General features: G+C 52.4%; 6 protein-coding genes across 6 annotated transcripts; 4 read left to right on the top strand and 2 right to left on the bottom strand.

Annotated features, from left to right (window-relative positions):
• Positions 1 to 4,834: 4,834 nt before the first annotated feature.
• CGCS363_v014512 (Satratoxin biosynthesis SC1 cluster protein 4) lies at positions 4,835 to 6,122 on the bottom strand (the record flags this gene model as incomplete). Its single annotated transcript, XM_036646361.1, has 3 exons — positions 4,835 to 5,285; positions 5,336 to 5,844; positions 5,901 to 6,122. 3 exons carry the CDS (start codon positions 6,120 to 6,122, stop codon positions 4,835 to 4,837), a joined length of 1,182 nt encoding a protein of 393 aa, XP_036488371.1.
• Positions 6,123 to 8,584: 2,462 nt separating this feature from the next.
• CGCS363_v014513 (Reticulocyte-binding protein 2-like protein a) lies at positions 8,585 to 10,176 on the top strand (the record flags this gene model as incomplete). Its single annotated transcript, XM_036646362.1, has 3 exons — positions 8,585 to 8,689; positions 8,755 to 9,081; positions 9,118 to 10,176. 3 exons carry the CDS (start codon positions 8,585 to 8,587, stop codon positions 10,174 to 10,176), a joined length of 1,491 nt encoding a protein of 496 aa, XP_036488819.1.
• Positions 10,177 to 12,908: 2,732 nt separating this feature from the next.
• CGCS363_v014514 (uncharacterized protein) lies at positions 12,909 to 13,835 on the top strand (the record flags this gene model as incomplete). Its single annotated transcript, XM_036646363.1, has 1 exon — positions 12,909 to 13,835. One exon carries the CDS (start codon positions 12,909 to 12,911, stop codon positions 13,833 to 13,835), a length of 927 nt encoding a protein of 308 aa, XP_036488822.1.
• A 1,776-nt stretch (positions 13,836 to 15,611) lies between these two features.
• Positions 15,612 to 16,136, bottom strand: CGCS363_v014515 (uncharacterized protein; the record flags this gene model as incomplete). The annotated part of the gene is made up of 1 exon (XM_036646364.1): positions 15,612 to 16,136. The coding sequence occupies one exon, from the start codon at positions 16,134 to 16,136 to the stop codon at positions 15,612 to 15,614; it is 525 nt and encodes a 174-aa protein (XP_036488821.1).
• A 2,310-nt stretch (positions 16,137 to 18,446) lies between these two features.
• Positions 18,447 to 18,718, top strand: CGCS363_v014516 (uncharacterized protein; the record flags this gene model as incomplete). The annotated part of the gene is made up of 2 exons (XM_036646365.1): positions 18,447 to 18,576; positions 18,630 to 18,718. The coding sequence occupies 2 exons, from the start codon at positions 18,447 to 18,449 to the stop codon at positions 18,716 to 18,718; spliced, it is 219 nt and encodes a 72-aa protein (XP_036488824.1).
• Positions 18,719 to 18,830: 112 nt separating this feature from the next.
• CGCS363_v014517 (putative secreted lipase) lies at positions 18,831 to 20,012 on the top strand (the record flags this gene model as incomplete). The annotated part of the gene is made up of 1 exon (XM_036646366.1): positions 18,831 to 20,012. The coding sequence occupies one exon, from the start codon at positions 18,831 to 18,833 to the stop codon at positions 20,010 to 20,012; it is 1,182 nt and encodes a 393-aa protein (XP_036488823.1).
• Between the last annotated feature and the right edge of the window lie 2,234 nt (positions 20,013 to 22,246).

Consider the following 22,246-nt stretch of genomic DNA (forward strand, 5'->3'; position numbering starts at 1 on the left):
CCTCTCGCACCACATCCACTCAAGCACGCGGCGTGAGACCGGCTCTTCAGACTTGGGAGCAGCTGTAGAGAGAGGAGAGCCCTCGTTATCAATGGTGTCAGGCTCAGTAGTTCCGTTCTGCGCGATCGAGCCGGAGTCGGCGGGGAGGGGGCTCGGGAGGAAGAGCATGTCGCAGCGCTGAGGGACGTCCTGGACAATACTGTTGAGGTGCATGGACTCGTCCTAGGCATCCAGGGCACGCAGAAGAGGACCGAAGAATTCCGTGCCGTCGGATAGCTCGCTTTCTTGCGAGAGCTTGACCATAACGTACTTCCTGCGCGCAGCGACAAACTCCATGATGAAGCCTTCGACGTGGTCCGGGTCGGGCGTGAAGACGGTCCAGTGCTTGCGGTTGGCCCGGAGACGGTTGAAGACGGCCTGCCAGAAGTTCTTGCGGCGACGATCGTTGAGAATGCCCTCGAGCTCGAAGTTTCCGGATTTGATGTCGCCAATGAGGGTCATGGCTTCGTTCATCATGATGGAAAGGCGCTTAGAGAGCTTGCTGAGGTAGATGTCGGCGACATGTCCATCCTCGACAGGGCGCTTGTCGTTGCAAAGCTTTGGACCCAGGAGCATGCGACAGGCGAGATCATCTCCGACGAGGAAGTTAGCGGGTCCGTCCCAATCGAGACCGGGAATTCGAGAGAGGACAAGGTCGTCGAGGTGCCGAGCACCGTAGCTGGCGTTGACTGTGATCGGGCGCATCTTGAGAGATTGGGATCCTGGCGGGCTGTAATAATCAGTATGAAGACTAGATGAAAACAATTGCATGCGACTGAAAGCAGCATGCTGGATGAAGAGACTTACAAAGTTCTGGTGATCGCCCCGATGGAATGATGTCAGCCGGTGAAGGAGGCCTGATGCCAGGTGAGCTTCGCGTCGCGCGCGTGGGATGGAAGGTTGAGAGAACAAATTTCACTCAGACGCGATGAGAAGCCAGGCGATGAGCACACACACCAGCACTCCCAGGACGGGTTAGTGTGGACCCACAGCCGAGATGGTGGTCGCAGTGAATTGCTGCGCATCTTCTACTGACGTAATTGGCTCGTTTGAAGACCGACCTGAGCTCACCTTAGGGGTTAAGTATAGGTTAGCGACCGAAATTCTCACCACTTGAAAGGCCTTGGCTGGCAGGTTAGAGTCATGTGTCGGAGTCTGTAGGGCCCCAGCTCCAATCGGTGGCGCCGAGCCGGCTAGGTGCTACCGGTTCAAACCCGGTCAGTGGAACTCTTTTTTCTTTCTTTACTTTTGCGTGCTTTCGTTTCCGTTCTTGAACATATCCAGTAACGCAATCATTGCGACAACACGGAACTTCTCCAAGAGGATATCGTTGATATAGCTACAAGAGTTTCTTTGCCTGAACGTTGATCATTGATCGTTCCGTACCACATCTTGTACATTGGCATGGTCATTTGCCGCATGACGTATGGCAGACAGGTTACTACAATAACAAAAGTCCAGATTCTAAGCCATGAATATCAAGACCATGCTTGTGCTATGAAAAGAATAAGATACGTCCGTCCCATGCCTCAGTTCAGGGTAAACAATAATGATGGGTATGCGAGACTCTTTGCTACACGCGGACTGGTAGTCCCAAGCCTGTCACACTGGCGTATCTCCATAACGGCAAGGTCCTCGAGGCTTCGCCAATCATATACATAAATGCCTTGCGGTCAAAGCGTTGAAGTAACTGAAAATATCATGGTCCACATTCACAACTCATTCGTGTCGTGTCTCGGTTCTCGCCTCGCGCGAATGCAACGTACTGGCCATCGAGGATTCGGTATGGTAAGGCTTGGGTATTTTTGTGGGCATGGTAGAGAGCTCTGTTGCAGCGTTGGGTCCCAACGTCTTGCTTCGTGATGCGTAGCTAGTCGAGGCAATTGGTCTTGATGATAGCACGGGTTGTTGTTCATTGACCACCTTGTTGAGGAACATTGCTGCGTATATGTTTTAGAAGGGCAAATCACCAATGTCCAATGTGGGGATAAGTACTCACCAATCTCGTGAACCCAGCCTGAAGGAGACGGTTGAATGTTGCGAGCCCTGGTGTCTGTCATGTTTCGACAACGGGATGAGGGAAATGAGGTATTCTGGATTGTTGATGGAGCTGGACATTCGGTTCTTCGTACGGCTCGAGTAGAAGTAACTGGGGGCGCCATTTCCAAAAATAATTGGAAGAGATTGATGTTGTTCGCGGGCTTTCCCAACAAGGCCTGAAAGCCGTGGTGGAAGACAGAGTGGACAAGGTGGACGTCGTGGCTAGACCTTTGGGCCAATCTTTGTTGCTGAAAAAGGTCACTAGTAGCGATTTTTCCTTTGCGCATACAGTTCCAGATTAGGAGTCCTAACTGGGTCTGCGGCAATGAGCCTCTCCGTTTGTCCGTCTCAATCGTGTAATTGCAGATGCAAGCTCGACATTTGACAAGAAAGAGCTACCGAAAAGTATCCAGGGTGTCAAAGACGCCATCTCATCTTCGCAGTCGGCGACCTTGATCCTTCAAAAAGGAAAACGGCATGCTACGCCACGCCAAGACGCGCTGTCCGCCCATTTGTCCGCCGCCCTCATCGTGATCGCGTCAAAGGTCGCCGACCAGTCGGCCCTGTTCCCACCAACCACGCAAACCCAGTCTAACCAGATGTCAACCCATCAGCCGAAGTGAAAAGACGACGACGAGAGACCGGCGGCAGCGATGAAATCACCTCCCGCGGCGTCCCGTCCGCTCAAAAGTGGTTCCGATAACGAGAAGGCTCTTTTGACCTCGCTGAGCCCCCGCGGTGTGGGATGCGTCGGCACTTCGCCGCCGCCGCCCGGCGTCTCCGGCCGAGTGGCGGACATCGGAGGAATGGTGCCGCGGGAACGAGTCCGTCATGTTTTCGTATGTGGGATAATGGGTAGCCTGCTTCGGGGTCAACGGCGTACCGCCGAAACGTCGCCAAGCCAACCCAGAGTCAGGTGAAGCCCGACGTATCTCCATTCGCTCGTCTCCCGGCTGCCCGCCGCGGCGGCCAGAGGGGGGGCGAGCGCTGCGGGGCGGGAGGCGTTGGCGCCGAGAGAGATGGGCAAACACCCAAGAAACTCCCAAGAGGTGCTACGAAGCTTAGCCTTTGCAGATCCTCCTTCCGGAGGGGCTTGGCGGGTTTCTTGGTGCGACGATGGCACGTGGGGCGGCTGGCTTGCTGGTTTGGTGATGGGAGAAGAGGGAGTATGTGGCTGGGCTGTGGTTGGCTCAAGCTTGCCCGCGGCGCAAGCAGCAAGCTTGGCCTTTGACGATGTCTCGGGTCGCCGAGTGGACGGTTCCTGGAGGGCGAGCCGGGGTGACCCTGACGCAAGAGTTGAAACATGAAACAGGAGTCTCCTCGAGTCAAGTATGGGAAATTTGAGAAACGTTTTCTTGTTGGCAGGAGGAGACGAAAATCAGGGGCTGCTTTCGTAACCAGCGGGGTGAGAATCCGATGGATTGGACCGAGGAGAAACTCCGACTGGACGGTCGCCCAAGGACGCAGTGGCGTTTGGCAATTGTTGAAGGTTCTTGGAATACGTCGTATCTCGAGGCAAGAGTAGGAAATTTGCCCGCATGCTCTGCCGAGTGATGGATCTGGCATCGGTTGCGTCGTCTAATCTCTGAATGGTTGCTGCTGTTTTGGCCCGTCGAGGTCTGAGTTGCCACGCTTCACACGCGTCCCACGGAGGCGCTCGTCTGCCCGAGAAAGATGCCGATGAGGCTCAAAGAATGCGCACGTCGACATGGCAGTCAGCATGCAGCGCACGCACTATGTTCTTGCTCGACGAACGGTCAGCCATGGATATGCGATGGAGAGATGCAGCGGGCTCGGGAGCGGATACGGGATGTGGGACACCGCCCTAGGGAGGCCCCAAGACCTCGAGGTTGACGTTGGTTGGTGCTGCAGGTGCTGCCCGGGCTGCCTGGTGCTGCACCACCGTTTGGGTGACGGGCCAGCGGGCTCCAGCGGGCGAGCGGGATTCGTCCAGTGCTGGGGGGGTTACCCGCTGAATAGACTTCCAGCGGCTGCAGCGGCCCCGCTAGCTTCTTTCCCTTTAGCGTCCACTTAGCACTCGCTTAAGCCCCACCCAACTAGCTGCTGCCCTGCACCTTTTCAGGAACAAAACCTCGAGCTTGTTGGGAGGCACCAAGGTTGAGTTCAAGCCCATACCCCATTGGCGCTTGCTGTGCGAAATACTGGCTGAAGCATATCGCGAGGGGAGGACGGAGATTGGGCTGGGCTGCCTTCGATTGTTTCGTTTGTTCGGCGTCGATTGAGGGTCCCCACTCTAATCGTCAGCCATCGGAACTCTTTTTGGTCGTCTTTTGTTATCGGAGATTGGCTGAGAGTGGCGGATTTTATTGGACTCATTGAGCAGAAGCGGGAAGGAAGACTGTTTTCTGTGTGGGAGCCGCGGGTTCAGCTGACGGGCGGTTCGACTGTGGATTACGTGGGCTTTTGTGGCATAGCGCTGTCAGCTGGGTCACGGTGTTGGCTTGGCGATGTTTTGCGCTCATGTTGTGTTTGGCTAGCGGTGACAGCGTTTTGGAATGCGAGATGAGTCTGTGGGATCAATGGATTGTGGTGAGAATGAAAGTATTCATGTTTTGTCATTACTTCGTATGCTGTTTGATGCCATCGTTTGCGGACACCCTGTAAAGTGCTTTGTACTGAAGTCAAGAATGACTTGGTCTTTGTTACTGAAAAATTCGCCCAACACATTCCTATGATCCAAAATCTCAAGGCATTATGCCGGGCCATGTTTGCGGGTGCCGCTCGTGGCTTTGCTTCATATGCGGTTCTCCATCATCTCCTTGATTGCCACCTTGCTTTCCCTGTCCAGCTTCGTGCTTACACGTTTTGGTTTCGTTTTTGATTCGTACTTTTCGATAGCCTCAAGCTCCAGCCCGAGGACCTCCTCGATATCCTTCATTTTGAAGTCCGCTTGCCTAGGTGTTGGATCATTTCGCCAGGTTGATGCTTCGCTGTCCCATGAGCCGCCGTGCATGTCGTCCCTTCTCCTCCGGAAACAGCACGGGAAGTGTCTGCTTGTCCAGATGATCACGCGGTTGTATGTCTCCTCTACCAGCGGCCTGATTCCCGGAATAGAGAGGGCTATTAAGGTTGCACCAATCTCAGCGACCTCAATCGCTAGCAAAGGGCTGTAAATCCATGACTGGTCGGGTTGCCATTGGCCATTGATGACCAATATGAGACGGACGACAGAGATGGCGACGACACTGCTCACGTTAGTAATTGCCCTTCTCGTGGACAGAGGCATCTGACTTACAGGATACCGGGAAGCAAGATGCAGGCCAGTTGGATCTTGCGCTTCCTTGTCATTTCCAGCATCCTTAGCATGGCAATCGGGATTCCGAACAAGACAAAGTCGCACAGTAACGAGACGGCGGAGTTGATTCCGTACACAAAGCCCCAAGGTAAGCATTTGAACTGGTTGAACTGTGTTTGCCACTCGTACGGCCAGATGGCTGTTACCGGTAGACAGTGGAAGACAATGAGTAGCATTTGCGTAAGCCACCCAACGAAGAGAAAGCCTGCGAGGCCCTTGATCGATCGGAGGAAACCGTTGTGAATTCCGCACACACGATAATAAAACGCCAGTCCAGAGTACCGACAGAAAAGCAACGCCGTCGAATAAATAAGATGCGCCGTGAAGTCGAGAATTTCCGTTTCTTCCAGGGTATCCTGCGTCATGACATACTGGATATATTCAAAGTGCCGACCCGATCCGATATTGATGAGAATAATACATAGAGGCACAAACGCAATGAACATCGCCTGTTCACCACCACATTAGCACTAGTACCCAGTCACCACCTTGAAGTTGTCCTCACCATTCCGATAACAGCAAGCGCATCATCAACACCAAAGCTTTTCCTCAGGAAAAACCTCGAAAAGGCGCGGCCGTTGACAACCACCAGGGTCAACACGAACATGGCGATGGATGCCGCCATCGACGGCGTATCCCGATCCTCATCGAGGTACGCGACGCTGATCTCCTGTGGTATGCGACCGGCCTGGAAGGCATCTGCGACTGCAGCGTCGCCGCCGGTCATGGCGACGATTATCGTTGTGCTGTTGGCGGACCAGTATGGTGTGGTAACATTTCCCGTGGCGTCTAGCAAAAAGGAGCGCACACCGCATTCCCTCACGAACGTCTACGGCGGGACGATATACGAGAAGAATGCGCACCCCCTCAACAACTTATGTATATTGCAACCCTTCTATTACCCGCTCCTCTTGGAGTGCCCTCCCACCCTTCTAGCGGGAAAATGCGTTCTCCCCTGCATTCTGAGTTCGGATCCGATCGGATGACACAGATTCGCCAACTCTAACGATGGTTGGCATGGATGGGTGGGTTCGCTCTAGAGCTCGCATGGCTTGGCTTCCATGCCTAACAGAGTGAGGCTGCCAAGAAGGTTAACGCTTGTGTCTGGACTGATATAAAGCTTGGAAAAGCTTACCTCTCCAGCCTTTTTGGGGGAGGACGTCCGTGCCATCGGCAGTTGGCGAAGGCTGCACTCCCTTGTGTTGCCGCCACCGTTGACAGATTCATGTCAATGATAATTATCCCATTTTCTCTGAGAATCGAATTGTTTTGATAGGTGCGTCTTTTCGAGGATATTGATTACCCGCGGGAGAGGGGCGTAGATGGTGTTGCGGTTCACGCCGTGGGTTAAGGTCGAGCGTTGAAGCTCTGTTCACCCGCTGTCTAGCATCCATCCCTGCTTAGCGTGCGGCTTGTGGGGGAAAGGCGGAGGCCAATCGTGACCAAAAAATGAACTGCTCGGAGAGTCTGTTCTGCGGGGGATGCTACCCAAACACATTTGGCAAATCCCGGCGATTGCAGTGGAGCCTGCGAAGTTGGGTTTGGCTAGGGGCCCATCTTTCGTTCCGGGTAAGGAGCATTTGTGTGGTTCGTGATATGAACCAGGGTGGTTAAACGAACTTGCGGCACAGGGCAGACAAAACGTTGGCGTCCCGGAAACACTGGCGGATGTTTCTGCGGAGAGCCCAGCTCCGCAACAGAATGACTCGTCCTGGCGGCTGGAGGACGACTCGCGCTCGGTATCTTGGGGCTGCTTTGCTCGTGGGCGTTTGCGATTGCACGATCGTGGGGGAGAGATCAGACGGTGAAACATGATTCGATCGTCTCAGATGAACAAAAGGTCCGAAAGTAGCACGGGTGCCTGAAAGAAAATAGATTCCATGGAAGATTCTCCCATCGTCAGTCTATTCGCGCAATTTGGTCAGTCATTTTTGCTTGTTTGGGGATAGCGTATCTTGCGGCCTGATGCGAGTGCACATCATTGCTGCCATGGTTGAATTTGAGGCGAACCATTTTGCAGGGCACATCGTCGGTTGGTAGTTCAGCCTCGATTCTGAGAGTTTATTCAAGTTCCTTGGTTGTTTGCGATGGTCGATGAAGGGTCCATTTTATATGTCAATGTTGTCCCGCCAGACAATTCGAAGTAGTCATGATATCGTGCCAACTTGACGATCGGCCCCCTGTCGTTCAACCCGAGCTCAGCGCACTGTCGGTTATCCTCATCATGGTCCAGTAGGCCTGACCTTGACCATCTTGGAGCTCGGTGGGAATGTCTTCTTTTTGGTTGATCGTCTCCGTCTGGAGCTTGAGCTTTGCATCATGCTTCGAAGTCGAGGCGGGGTCTTCTCGAACCATGGCGCATCGTCCACCCATGGATGGTGGTTGATGAATGCTTCGTGCCACGACAGACATCGGGGAGAGAACATAAGTGGACTCTGTCGGAGGACAAGCCATGTCATGCTGCGATCCGTCAAAATCATGTCGATGTGCTACACATACACGATGAGAGGTCCATCCTCGCAACCCGATGAACCCATGGGATGGATCATGGGGCATGGACGGTCACCTGGCAATCTTGCGATGTGAAATGCTGCTGGGAGTTATCGTAGAAGATTGATTGATGCAACGATGGGCCACAGACCAAATCGTCATCGAGTCGCTTTGGATCTATGTATGTGTTGTGAGGTGGGGAGGAGACCAGATTGCCTACTTGATTGCCAGAATCCAAGGCAGGTGCCAATGAAGTCATGTAGCTGCCCTAAATATTTCGATGTTTTCCCGGTGAGAGCTGAGGTCAAAGACGAGGCAAGTGGATGGCCAGTGGCATCCTCCTATGTGGGACACCACGCTCTCGCTGACGGCACTGGAACCACACTCGGCCCTGGGCACTGTATTTGTCGCGCTTCCTTTTTTCTGTTCACAAGTAACCACATCCAAGCAGCAACCAACACAGAGACATCAACTTCGGGCCTTTTTGGGTTCTTTTTGTTTTCTTTTGCAATTGTTATCAAAGGCATCTTTCATACGACACACATTGGCTTCAAAGCATTTGTTATCACCAGATTTTGTTCCTTTCTTGCTCGGTGGCACCTGCAAACGAGTCTTCGCCTGTTCCACGAGGTTTGCTGGTAAGGTATGGCTCCACATTGCCCGACTTAAGTCTCTTGGAAAGCATCTGACTCAGAGTAGATGGCTTCATCCCGCGCCGACGGCGAAAATGTGGGATCTAGCCCCAACACGTCGTCTTCTATCACCGGCCAGAACTCTTCGCAAACCCTCCGAACGGGCCCCGCGGTATGAACCTGCTGCCCTTTTATCCCGAGTGCCTTAGTGTTCTACCTGCTGATGAACATTTACAGTCCTCTGAGACAGGGCCATCAACCCCGAGATTCCCAGCCAGTGGGAACATGATCACCAACGGTCAGCTTATTCGCATCCGACGGCACCTGAGTCATCCCGGACTTGACCTCCCAGCGGACGTCATCACACACAGGAATGCCAACTTAGCCATTGCTCTGGGTGCCTGTGATGACAACTTGGATCCCAAGGGCCCCGATGTTCGCGTGCCGGAGGGCCAGATGCCCCGCCACGTGTCTGGCCACGTCGAAGGGGTTTTTTCCGCAGCGTTCAGTGTACTGTACAACCAAAAGGACATGGACCAAACGATGCCATTGATGTGGCAGCAGGTTCAGATGATTCTCGGAAAAGCCAACCCCATCTAGAAGACGAAAGTTATGCCTGAGCAGATCCGTGAGCTTGTGGAAATTTACGTGGCCGCCCGCGAAAGACATCTCGACGACTCAACAGAGACGAAGGGCGATCACAGCCAGAGGAGGTTCCTCGAAACTGTTGACAAGTGGATTGCGATGACGAAGAATCGAGGTGCGTTTTCGGATGAGCTGACGTTCCCAGCCAAGACACGATGGGCTATCGCAAGCGATCCGCTCCATTTACGATGGAAAGAATCGACAAAGAGACAGTTGGTTGAGGAAAGCAGGGAGGAAGACCGGAAGTGGAAAGCGCAGAAGGAGACGGAGCTGAAGGAGAGGGGGCTCGAAGAGAAGAGACAAAAGTTAGAGAGAGAGCAGAGGGAGTGGGAGCAGAAGCAGAAGGAATTCAAGGAGATAAAAGAACAACTGCAAATGTCGCGGAGAGCGCAGAGGGAGTGGGAGGAAAAAGCGAAACAACGGATAGAGAGGGAAGAGAAACAGCAGAGAATAGAAAAAGTGCGAGAAGAGAGAGAGCGGAAGGAGCGGGAGCAGAAAGAGAAACAGCAGAATATAGAGAAAGCACGGCAGGAGAGAGAGCAGAGGGATAAAGGGCGTAAGGAGAGGGAGCAGAAAGAGAAATTAGATAAGTTAGAGAGAGCGCGGAAGAAGAGGGAGCAGAAGGAAAAGGATCGGGAGCAGATACTACAGAAAGAAAGAATCAAGCAGGAAAGGGAGCATAAGGAGAGAGAACCGAGCGAGATAGAGCAAAAGGAGAAAAGGCAGAAGGAGACGGAGCATAAGGAGAGAGAGCAAAATGAGAGGGAGCAGGAGGAGAGAGCGCGGAAGCAGAGAGATTTGAATAAGGATATCGCAAAAGAGCGGACAGAAAGGGAGTGGGAGGCGAGAGAGTGGAAGAAGAGGAAGAGAGACTCCAACGGCCAGGCTCCTGGTGTTGCTATGCGACCAGAAAACCGCTCATCAAATGCTCCCGAGGACGCGGCAGGCTTTCAACGAAGCCGCCAACCACAGATACGCCCTCGCAACGCCGACCGAGAGCATAGAAGGCGGTGAGCGATTCGTCACAGAGTAATATCCCGCGAAAGGTGACACAGTGCATGCCAAATGGCTGGATGTCATTCACTCGGCATGTAAGGCACTTGGAGCGTTGTTGGATTGGAAATGAATCACGGCACCTTAGAGAGGAACTACTCTGCGGTGAACCGATGGAATCATAGTTTAGGAGTATAAATATCTCGTAGAAAGCCCAAGTCAAGCAGTTTCTTTTCTCAAACAAACACATACAACACAAGCCAAGCATCATAACATTCAAGCAGAAAACAGACTTTTGACAGCCCAGACTCTCGACAACATGGCGAACTCACCCTCTCTCGGAGCACCCTTCCTTCCCAAGCCTGCGCCCAAGCCTGGCCCGCCTCCCAAGCCGACTCCCCAGCCTCTGCCTCCGACCAAGTAAAACACCGTCATGTTTGGCCTGGGAAAGGGGTAATGAACGGAGTTTCAACATGGCGTAAGACGTGAGAAATAGACAGTCTCCGGTAGTTTCATAGTATTCAATTGATCAGTTCAGTTATATTCAATGTGTCTTCAGACCGTTATTGCATGGGATGCAGCTGCTTGCTTTTGATGCGATATGTCGTGGGCAAGCCAGCGCCGGGAGCCGACGTGGTGGAGTTGCCGGCGATGCTGCTCCACGCGCGATGTTTGGCGCAACGGCTTCAAAAACTCCCTGCTAACGGCTATTTAAGCCGTAAATTGGGCTGCTGGTTGCCTGGTGACGCAGGTGGCAGTATTTAAGGGGGTTGTCCGGTCGACTTGCCACGACCCAATCGAGAGAAGAGCAATGGTTCCGTAGATGGCTGACGGATGGCGCGCCCACCTCGGTAACGATATCTCATCGGGCCCTCGGGATATTTCGCCCTGCTAAGTGTAGAAAGATCGGGGTTCCGTATCAGGTGGTGGCAATACCTCAGTTTTTTGTCTCTCATTTTCGAACATCAGTCTTCTTTTATCACATGCGTGCGAACAGCTCAACATTTTCCATGATAATCCTGCCATAACTTCCTCTTGGTTCTGCTCAATCGCGAGTCGCCCCTTGCTAGGATGCAGAATCTTCTCGTCATCTCGGTTTTACTCCCAGCTTTTCATCGCCACCATGGAACACTGCCAGACTTGTCGCGCAGCCGAACGTAGCTTTGACATAGAATAAGGACTTCGCGACCTTGTGTTTTTTTTGAGACTGTCCAACCCAAGTCAGCAATCATTCCAGTTCAGTCGTTTCCCGCGATCGTTCCTCCTGTAGTCTTCCTCGCTGTGGTTGCGTACCCCCACTACCTGCTAAGTCCACGCCGTCCTTTGAGTTCGGCTTTACGCTTACCAGGACCCAAGTATTGCTGAACACCGACCTGACAGACGTAGGTCGAGGCGAAGGGTTCACAAACGTCATCGCATGATGATATCTAATACTATCGTCCCAGTGCAAGTCTCATGAGAATTTTCACAAATAAGCAAGCTGCAGGGTATCCCCAGGACGCCCAACCGCAGCCTGAAATTTGTAACGTATCCAGCGCGATGAAAGAACATGAAGATCACCTCTAACGACGATGGACAGGGCAGAAGTAATACACTTTCCCACGGGTTCTCAGTGAATTTACTCTGCCAGCATCAACTTGCCGTGCCGAATTACGAGACAGACTGATAGAACTGCTCATTTGGGAGCAAAGTCGTGGAGACTTCAGAAGCAAGGTCCACATTGCAGTCAGAAGTGTTGCTGGTGATTGGGGGGTTGCATAAGGTGCACGCGATTGGGAAATTCACCTCAAAGCGCCTGTCGTGGCTGGGTGCCTTGCGCCCCAGGCAACAGCCTACTTAAGGGGGTTGGCTGCCCAAATTCGCAACCCAATGTGAGAGGACGAGGTATCGCGCCGTAGGTTTCTGAGTGGTTGCGCGCCCACGACGTACATAACCCGATCGGGCCCTCAAAATCTCCCCTCGCTAAGAGCGAGAAGGCCAGGGTTCAATTCCGGGTAGTGGCGATACCCAAATCTTTTTTTTCTTCTTTTTGCCCTTGCCTCTCTCTATCTTTTGAATAAAATAGAACTGCTGTACAGTAATTTTCATTCAGACCCCCTGCCTTCCCTGTGCTAGAACGACCACCTTTCCTGTGTTCTCGTTGCTATTGTTGCTACTATTACTACTGTAATCCTCGTCGTCTATTGTTGTAGCACGTCTATCGTCGTCGTCCATTGCTGTGGTTGTCGCTCATCGCCGTCGTCCTCATCAAAGTCACCAAGTACACAGGAAATGCAGAAAGCCTTCGGCCGCAGCAACAATTCGCTTGGTCACAAAGTCTTCTGTATTATGAGACCTCTGTGGACTTTGCTTGGATAACGGCTGTCTCTGTGTGGAGCTTGTGACCATCTCAACTCCCGCCCAGCGTTGTTTTGTGCTCCACCGAAACTCACCTTGACCGAGGTCACTCTCACCTTTCGCTGCTGCTTCAGCCCGCGCGCTCAATGTGATCTGCCTTTCGCAGGATGGTGCTCCACTTATTCCTCTCTCACCCGCCTCAGCCCAGGCCGCACAGAAAGCTCACTTGGCCGAAAACCTCTTCCCACAAACCCCTCGTCAAACCTTCACCGGACGAAAATTCCGTTGCGGAGGAAATCTGCGACAGAAGCATCTTGTCAGCAGCTTCGTCCTTCTGGGTAAGTAAGTTCTCCGCGTCGTGATTGTCATTTCTTATTTCTTCGTCGCTGACGGAAGGAATACAGGAAGTCCGAAAGATGGCCCCTCTGGTGATGGCCAAGCCGGGCCCTTCCTTCCGAGACGCCACTCGAGTCGCCATATGCTCCGATCAGGAGGCTCTTGTGAAGATACCGTTCCTCGAGTTCCATGTCGGCACCAATGGAATCGTCATCGTCAACAAGAAGACGCCGAGCCTGCCCCTCTTCACCCGACCGTACAAAACCGATGTTACCGGCAACCCTACCAAGACCATTGCTCGCCGGGCTTCTGAGCTACTGGAAACGTACTTCGCGATTCTCGATATCGCCGAGCAGAGAGGTCTCAAGGCAGCGCAACAACCGATCAAGGCCTGGGGTCTCGCTTTGCAGTACCTGCACAAGAAGGAGCGCTGGCCTCCCTATTCGGTCACCGACGAAAAGATGCAATTGGTGATGGTCGCCTTTGCCGATGCCCGCAATCGGTATCTCAACAACGGGGGTGCGAAGCAGAATGTCCCTTTGAAGTCCGCCTTCTTCAAACATCTCGCCGACCAGCTGGATGAGTTCAACGAGCGGCGCAGCCCTCCTGCTCTGCCCGCCAAGCTGGAGACCTCCAAAGACGCCTCCTCTTCGACTGCCCCGCTCGCATCGGCCGACCATTCCTCACGTCAATCCGGCCCCGACAACGCCGCAGTCTCGCTCTTTGTCAGCAGCCCTGCGCCTGCGCCCGGCAATGGCCCCGTTGCTTCTGGCCCTCGTCCTCTCCAGCCTGATGACGGTCTGGCGTTCTCTCTTTTTGAAGAGCTTCAGAAGGTCAAGGATGAGTTGGAGGAGACCAAGGGCACCAATGCCGAGCTGAAGAAGGCGAGACAGATGGATATGGAGACAAGACTGTTTTGGAGAGAGAGGTTCACAAAGCGCATGGTCTGGCGCGCCGTGCTTCCTGCGATGAACGAGCTCCAGGAGCTGAAAGGTCTGCCGGTCTAGGGACCCGACGACTACGACAAGTTTCTCGTGGGCAAGTTTTGAGATGATTGTTGGTTTAAGTGTCTGCGAAGTTTGACTTCACATGTCTTGGGGATACGCAGGAATATGCAGAAGACAGGAATGAGGACTACGGTGATGTCAGAGGCAGAGGAAAAGCCAAACGATAGATAGAACCTGTTTAGTGCAGCAAACAATTTTTTGAAGGCCGAATCCCTTGAAATTTCTTCTGACCTCCGTGCACACACCTGATCGAGCGCACGCTGTTCTGTAGCCACACCAAATGTCGTTGCTTACCGCCCCGCCAGCGATGCTTGGAACGAACTCTCCTACCCAGTTCAGAGGCTTTCCGTTTGAAATGAAGCTCGCCTCATGGGGTCTGGAAACCTGCGTAAATCAGCCCATGCGCGCCGATTCCAATGAGCTTTGACAGATTAGATAAGCATCAGCGCGCCTTCCGTTGTTCAAGTGTGTAAGAAGGCGGCAGGAGAGGTGAAGTTGAATAAAGTGGGTCCTGAACAACAGCTGTCGGTCTGAGCCAATGAAAGCCAACGCGGTCGTGATGTGGCCCGGGAGGTGAGATCGAGGACCCACACCATCACCACGACCGCCCTCCGGCGCAGCAGGTGTTATCTATCGAAATCGTTCGTCTTGCTTCCGTCGATGTTGGTGGTCGAACGGTTTACTGTTCGTCTTCCTTCGGAGGCTATCCGGCCTTCTCGGGGTGGGACTTTCAATACTCCTAAATGCTGGTTTCACTTGGGTCTAATGCCTTGAGTCGCTCGTTTTGACTTTTGCATTTTCTGATTTTTGCTTCCAGAGGTACTTTTGTGTTGGTTTTTCAAAGTTTTGTGGGCCTTGTTTGGTTGGGTTGAGATATGTGTGTATATTCAGCTTTCTTGCACAGCATACTCAGCTGCTTTGTGGCTTGCTGCGGGGAGCCGACTGGCTAATGTCAAATCAGACCGAGTGTGGGAGAAAGACAGGCCGTGCCTTCATTGTTAACTATGCATGGTCTGAGCCATCGACACGCCATACACGATGGGGCCGGCGTTTATCTCACGATATTACGGAAATCCTCTCACCGGATGGTCTCCTGCTCTTCGTACGTGTCGAAGGCTTAAGACCCTTGCAGATGCGAACACGTCACGACGAATGTGTCTGAGGCTGTTCAGTCTGTCAATACTTGCGAGATTGTCACGTCACTGCACCGGTGCAAAGTAGGCCTTTCAACCGGTACAAGTAGGGGCATGGGGACTGTTCTCATTGTTCGAAACTACGACAGGAATAACTCAAAGATACCTGCCTATCTGACCAGCCAATAGCTATAGTAGCTCTTGAAAACATCCAACCCTCGATGTAATCACATGAATTCTTAACGGCAGTCGAACGTGTCACGTGTGGTTGCCGACAAAAAGCCTCACTCTGGTCATTGCCGTCGTCCTTGCCGTCCTTGCCATCATGATCCCTGCTCTAAATCGACTCGTGCTTCTCGGCTCGGCAAGCCAGACTGGCAGCAAAGAAGCCTTCCTCGTAGCCCTCGGCAAAGCCTTGGGAGAAGGCCTCCACCATGGCGCGCTCATGCTTCTTGTTCTTAGCGCGAAGGAAAGCTCGCAGGTGCTTCTTCACGTGCTGAATATTGACAGCGGTGTCGTTGTCACCACTGCAATTGCCACTTCGAATGTAGTTGTCGATCTCGCGGTCGATCTTAGACTTGCGCCTGGCTTGCTCCTTCTCCATCGGGACAGGGACATCCTTCACATTGTCGATCGCGATCTCCTAATCAGCGACTGCCATGTAAAGACGGTGCAAAAGGTTGGCCTCCGGAGTGTCCATGAGGGGCTTAGACAGGAGAGCTTCGGCGGCCTGGGAGTCTTGGCGGCCGAACTCGTTCCAGGCAGAGTGGTACTTGGCGATGATGACGGGGCCAGCGGCCAGAAGAGAGGGGTCGGCGTTCTTGAAAGTTAAGTCGTCATTGAGGTCGATGGTCTTGACAAGATCCCAGAACTCGGGAGACTGAGTACCTATTCCGGGGTTCTCGGAGGCCACTTTATGGGCAGCTTCAAAGATCATTGTGAGTCTGAGGGCGACATTCTTCTTCGACGCATCGTACGGGCGCTCGCGAGGATCAAGATGAAGAAGACGAAGAGCAGCATGCTCATGATCGGCAAAGACAAGTTCGTCGTCGAAGGTAAAGCCGACTTGGCGCAGGGATGCATCGATCTCGGTGTGGGCGGCGGCTGAGAGGCTGGGCCGGGAGCGCGGGTGGTCAGCGTCGCTGGGCTGGCGTTTGTGCTTCGACATCGTGACGGCTCTTGGATTTCGATGAAATCAATGGTCTCTATTTTGTTAGCGCAAGAACTTTTATCTGGCAGTCTTTGCCAACCTTTCAAGACAAGCGGGAGTCGGGATGAACTGGGAGCGAACACTGGACGATCGGTTTGTGTGTCGCGACGGTGTTGAAGGAGTGAGAGATGGAAGTGTAAGGCGCCTGAGACGGGTGGGAAACGTAGAGTCCCGACAGGATCACGTGAGAGGTGAGAATGGAATTTCTCGCTACACCGCTTTCGTAATTATTTTGACTTCCCATGGTGACCAACCGGAACCTGATGAACGAGGGCGAGAGTGAATGTTTTCTCATTCACCAGGCCTCATGTGGGTCCATCGGCCACATGGGCGTTCACTTCCACGTCTCCATGAGGCCCGTGTGCCCACCACCAATGCCACTACCAAACTCATGGTGCTGCAAACACGACTTCAAATATTTCAAGAGGGAGGAAGGTTAGTTTTCAAAAGTAAAACATTGCGCTCTTTGGTCTATCGAGTGTTCCTTGGCCGAATTGTGATTTCAGTCTCTACACGCATACCTCCATCCACAGCGAAATCAAATGTAACCACACAACAAATGTTGATTGCCCTTGCAATTTCAATCAGGAAACTACACCGGCTTCTAGGTGACTTGTGACCATCGTTTCAGGGGCACTTCAGTCGGTGGAATCATAGTGAACTGTGTATCTCCAGAGGTCCATACGAACTGGGCCATTAGCACGATCGACGCTTGGCAGCGCAAGTGCAGCACAAATTCGCCGCATGTCGTTGTCTGCAACAGATTAGCCCTCGCAAAGGACTTGGGGATACATGAAATGGAAACTCACGGCTCATGGCCCAAAATGCAGAGGCCGTGGTGGGAAAGCCACGAATTGGATCGCCAGTCTCGAGATTGCGCATCGGATGTAACTGAGCCAACGGGTCCGCTTCGAGAGATGCCTGATTCTCCCTTGCAAGTTCTGCGTTGAGGACACTGAAAGTCAGTCTGAGTTTATACAGGGCACTTTGTTGTTAGCAAACCTTGAAGAGATAGTTTGTCGAAGCCGTTTGATATGATCTTTAACGGAGCCGGTTCTGAGAACAAGGAACTTGAAGTTCGGGAGCGGGTGGAGAGTGCGTTTGATAGTGTCTTTAGCTCTCGTAATGGATGAGATACAATCCAGCAACTCGTCAGAGATGGATCTGGTGTCTGCGTCTGCAACCACAACGATGCGTGATGATTGACCGGCAGCTGCCATGAGTGATAGGAAGGTAGCAAATTTGAAGTCAGGTAGGTGGCGCACGATGCAAGGTCTGGATGCTGTAGGGTGGTTGACGCTTGTCATTGCGAGTTTGTTGCTGGACGATGATGCGAGGAATAGGACTTCCGAAGCGATAGGAAGTGTCCTGGTTTATACCCATCGATTAAGATTCAAAGTTGTTGCTCGATAAATAATGTTTGAGCACGTTGAATGTCTGGATTTCTATAGGATTCTACATGAGTCTTCCCTCATATCATCTCCAGGCTCATCGTATTCCAGTATCCTTACCGAAGTGACCAATTCATTCACACTTTGAGGTCTTGCATCGATCAGTGTCGCGCTGGCAGAGATGTTGATCCGTGGCGCTGTGTTGTGTCAAATTCGAACATTATGTTTCATTCAAATGGTTGGTCGACCAGATTTCCGTCAACTACAACAAAGACTTAATCCAAGAAAACGACGTTTTATGCACAAAGCCGAATACTTCTCCTGATGAACTTCGTGACCAGCTAAAAGTTTGTATTCATTACAGGACCCCGCCCCGATCAGGGACAAGAGTTTTGACCTTCGTTTCATCACCGGACAAGCAAATTTATGTGTTACGTAGAACACAAAGTTGAATTTTGTTGACATTGCTGCATCACGGGCCGGAGGATCATGAAAACATGTCTTTGAACTCCTCGGTGTCATTTTCTGCTGTGTAACTACAAATGTTGCATTTTACTAGGAGAGCAACTGAGATCGAGTAGTTTGGAGCTGAGGCATTGGATTTCACTGAATAGCAAGAGTCCTCCAGAAGGCGTTGGTGAGATGTGGTGCAGACCGCCTCCCCGCAGTACTGACATGATGTTTACGGGATGTCGTCGAAAAAAGGCGAATACGTCCGGCGGTCATTTGCCGATTCCCGCTAGAGGCTGCTGCCTGCCTAGGGCTCCACTCGCCGTTGAAGACCCCGGTCTTGGCGTGCGGCTGCCGCTCGCGTGCCAACCAGCTGACTGCCGACATTTTTTGCTTCCTGCGCAAACGCGTCGAAACTGAACTTCGCATGGACTTCACACCTTCATTCAGACAAAGTCATCGCGACCACGCCATGACTTTCTTCAACTTCCTGCCTCTGCTCACCTACCTCCATCATCCGAACCGAGCAGTCAGCAACGGTGGGCCAGCGGACATGGGTATATCGACCAATGCAACCCCATCTCCGCCCCTTGAAGGCTGATCGCGCCAGGAACGAGAATCACTGGACCCGAGCAATCTGCAAAATGGAGTCTGTCAGCAGGGATCGCCCGCCCGCACCCGACCCGATCGAACGGTTGATTCGTCCACCGCCGAGCCTGGCGAGGACTTAAGCAACGGTCGAGTCCCGCGCAACTGCACCTGTCACCTCCGTTCGGTCATCCCTCTCGCGCCTCCCACGACTTCCGCCAAGATGGTCCGCTTGTCCCTCACCACGATCCTCGCCGCTGCCGGCATGGCGCAGGCCCTCGCCTCGGGCAACTGCACCGGCGTCAACGCCATCAGCACCAAGTGCACCTCCAAGGAGACCGCGCACACCCGCGACTTCTTCTACGTCGGCGGCCGCTACATCGAGACTGCTACTGGTAACGTCACGGTCGACCAACTCTACGTCGAGAAGCTCGTCCCCGTCTCTGCTGGTCGCGCGCGCCGTCGCGGTGTCACCGCCGCCAAGCCTATGGTTTTCTTTCACGGCGGCGGCACATCAGGTGTCACCTGGCTCAACACTCCCGACAACCGCCCCGGCTGGGCCTCGTACTTTTTGCAGCAGGGACACACCGTTTATCTCGTCGACGTTGCTGCGGTCGGTCGCTCCTCTGAGAACAACCTCGACAACTTCACGATGATCGCCGGCACTGCGGCTGAAGGCATTCAGAGAGGTTTCACGGTCCCGGAGGTGTACAACACTTACCCGCAGGCCTACCTGCACACGCAGTGGCCTGGTACGGGCCTCAAGGGCGACCCGACATTCGAGCAATTCGCCAAGACCATTATTCCTTTGACGAGGAGCTGGGAGCCCCAGGAGTATGCCCTCCGCGCCTCCGGATGCGAGCTGTTGTCCCTGTTGGGTGAAAAGGCGTACCTTGTGTCACACTCTATCGGAGCCCGCGCGCCCATTCTTCTATCCAACGACTGCCCGCAGTACATTGCCGCCAACATCAACCTCGAGGGTACCACGATCCCGTTCTGGTCCTACAACATCACCTTGGGCGGCACGCCCACCAACCCATGGGGCTTGACCAACACCCCGATCGACTACGACCCTCCCATTGCCAGCGCCGATGAACTCGAGACCGTCGTCGTTGGCAACGAGACCCTGGCCCTGAGGAGCTGCCACATGCAGAAGGAGCCTGCGCGGAAGTTGCCCAAGATCGCCAGCGTGCCGTACTTGATGGTCACCGGCGAGGCTAGTGTTCACATTACGTACGATCACTGCCTGGTCAACTATCTTAAGCAGGTTGGTGGTAGCCCGGAATGGATCAAGCTTGGAGAGATTGGAATCAAGGGCAATGGGCACTTCATGCATATCGAGAAGAACAGCCTGGAGATTGCCGAGGTTGTGAATGATTGGATCTTGGAGAAGGAGAGCCAGTAAGAAGTAATAGTAATACATCTCAATCCATTGTTCAGCGACAGATCTGTTTATCAACCCCTTTGTCTTTTGGCAGAAATTCCCCTGGTTTCGTAACCTGACCACACCACAAAAGAGGATTCAAAAGTGACGAATGGGTTACACAGGAGTATAATTGTTCCGAATAAATCGTGTTATCTGCAGTTTCGGGCATGTAACTCGGAAGCCCCGGCATGCTCTGCTAAGGACTGGTTCCTTGAAATAAATTTGAAGTGCGATGATACTGGGCATGCCCAAGTCCCAAAATATTCCCCCTAAGGACAAAGAATATTCGAGAAAAGGCGACAACTATGAAACATTTTGATGTCTAAGAAACCTGCGCATTAGAATTTTGCGCTTGCATTGTAACTTGGATGCTTCCTTAATTGCGTTTGTCGGTGTTCCTGTTGCCGGCGATCTCAAGTAGAGGGCAAGATTTGGCACTCGCCAATGCATCGTAATATTGCGGCGAATAAAAGTGAGATTCCAATGGCCACAAAAGCCATGGACCGCTGCAAGTCTCATCACTGTCATCTCATGATAACTAAGGTAGTCGATCAAATCAAAGGTTACTTATGCTAAGTTGCAAGTCTCAAAGTCCGGATGCACAACAACGAGCAATTGTTGTCTGTTGGGAGACTTCACAATCCACGATCTGTCAGTCCTTTTATGTTTATTATTTGCTTACCGCAATGCCTCTCCTGCTTGGGGAAACCTAAGGGCACAGAACGACGAATTAGGTATTTTGACTTGTAGTCACCCGTTTTAATACCTATATCCCAGCACGAGATGCAACCTGCGACGCGATTGCCTTTCGACGATGGTAAGCTACTCGCCAGACCAGCGGCAAGGGAAAGTCTTGCTCTGCGCCAACTGCCCCGTTTCACAGCAATATAAAGGCCTTGGAGCGCGGTGATGGAACTAGCGCATTTCAAAACACAGAAATAAGGTAGTCATGCATCAAGATCCGACTTCGCCCTGCTTCGTGTGCTCAGCATAGTCTGCCTGGAACACCATACCTCAACGACACATCCGTGGAGTGTCAGAATCATCAGCGGTTCTATCCTCCTATTATCCCGAACGAATAGCATCATATTGATGATGAAGTCCAAAGGTAAAATGCTTTGAATTTAGTGGATGTTCTGCTGGTACATGGGGCAATACATTGCGCATCTTACCGACATTGTAGCAGCGCTCATTCATGCGGAGAATACTGATTTGGCCTCCTCGGTATCCTGACACGACCCCAATGTAGTTTGTAATATAGGTCGCCAATCCGTCATGACATTCTTCTCAAAAAATAGATCGTGTCCTCTATGTCTACATCATTTTCACGGGCCGTTCTTTGACGAAAGCTGCCAATCCACTGTACTGGATTCAGCTTACCAAACACACTCGCCAGACTTTGGTTGCCAATATTTGCCCGAACAACATGCAGCTGATGACGAATAATGTAGACGATGGTTAGCGGAGGTGGTGGTGACTCTAGAGCTACTATTCCACCGTCCCAGACGCTACCAGCATCCCCCCGAGGCATAGATATCATTGTATGAGCCACATAATCCTCAAGTTCCCTAACCCTAATCCTCAAAGATTGAGCAGTTGGTGGAGGGCGCCTATTGTGTCTTTGTTCTGAGCTTTGCAGACTGTAGTTGCGCCCAATTTATACCGAAAGGGTACTGCCCGTCTCCGATGATCAAGCATTCCATGGTTCCCGAAAAATGAAGCCCTCGCAACTGTCGTCCATAATAGTTGGTTTTCAATCGAAAGGCCATGGCATACCTGGCTACCAATGGTAAAGCGTGGAACATTAAGGTCCCTTACAGGCAGCCTCAATACATTATGTGTCAATAGACCTCGCGAGGTGACTACAATGAGACCGAATGAGTTTTGACTCGTCTTGAATAATCTACGAGCAACGGAGGATGGAGACAGTGGTGGTTATGGAGGAAGGGTCTCATATTTTCGAAGGTCGGATCATGAGCACGTATCTTGATGGACAAATTGTATCCAGGCCCGCGAAGGTCATGGACGGATATGAAACATTTTCTTTTACTCAGAAAACCCGATAGCTGTGGGGGAGCTTTTATAAGTTCTGATATCTTCTATTGCGCTGCAGAAAGCAAGAGGCAGAAAAAGATTGGCGATTGAGATAATGAACACTGGCCACCAGCTTGGACAGTGTTTACAAAGTCGAATGATGATCATCGCGTCACATG

This window comes from Colletotrichum siamense, assembly GCF_013390195.1.
Source record: "Colletotrichum siamense strain Cg363 chromosome Unknown KSG_Cg363_contig10, whole genome shotgun sequence".
NCBI lineage: Eukaryota > Fungi > Ascomycota > Sordariomycetes > Glomerellales > Glomerellaceae > Colletotrichum > Colletotrichum siamense.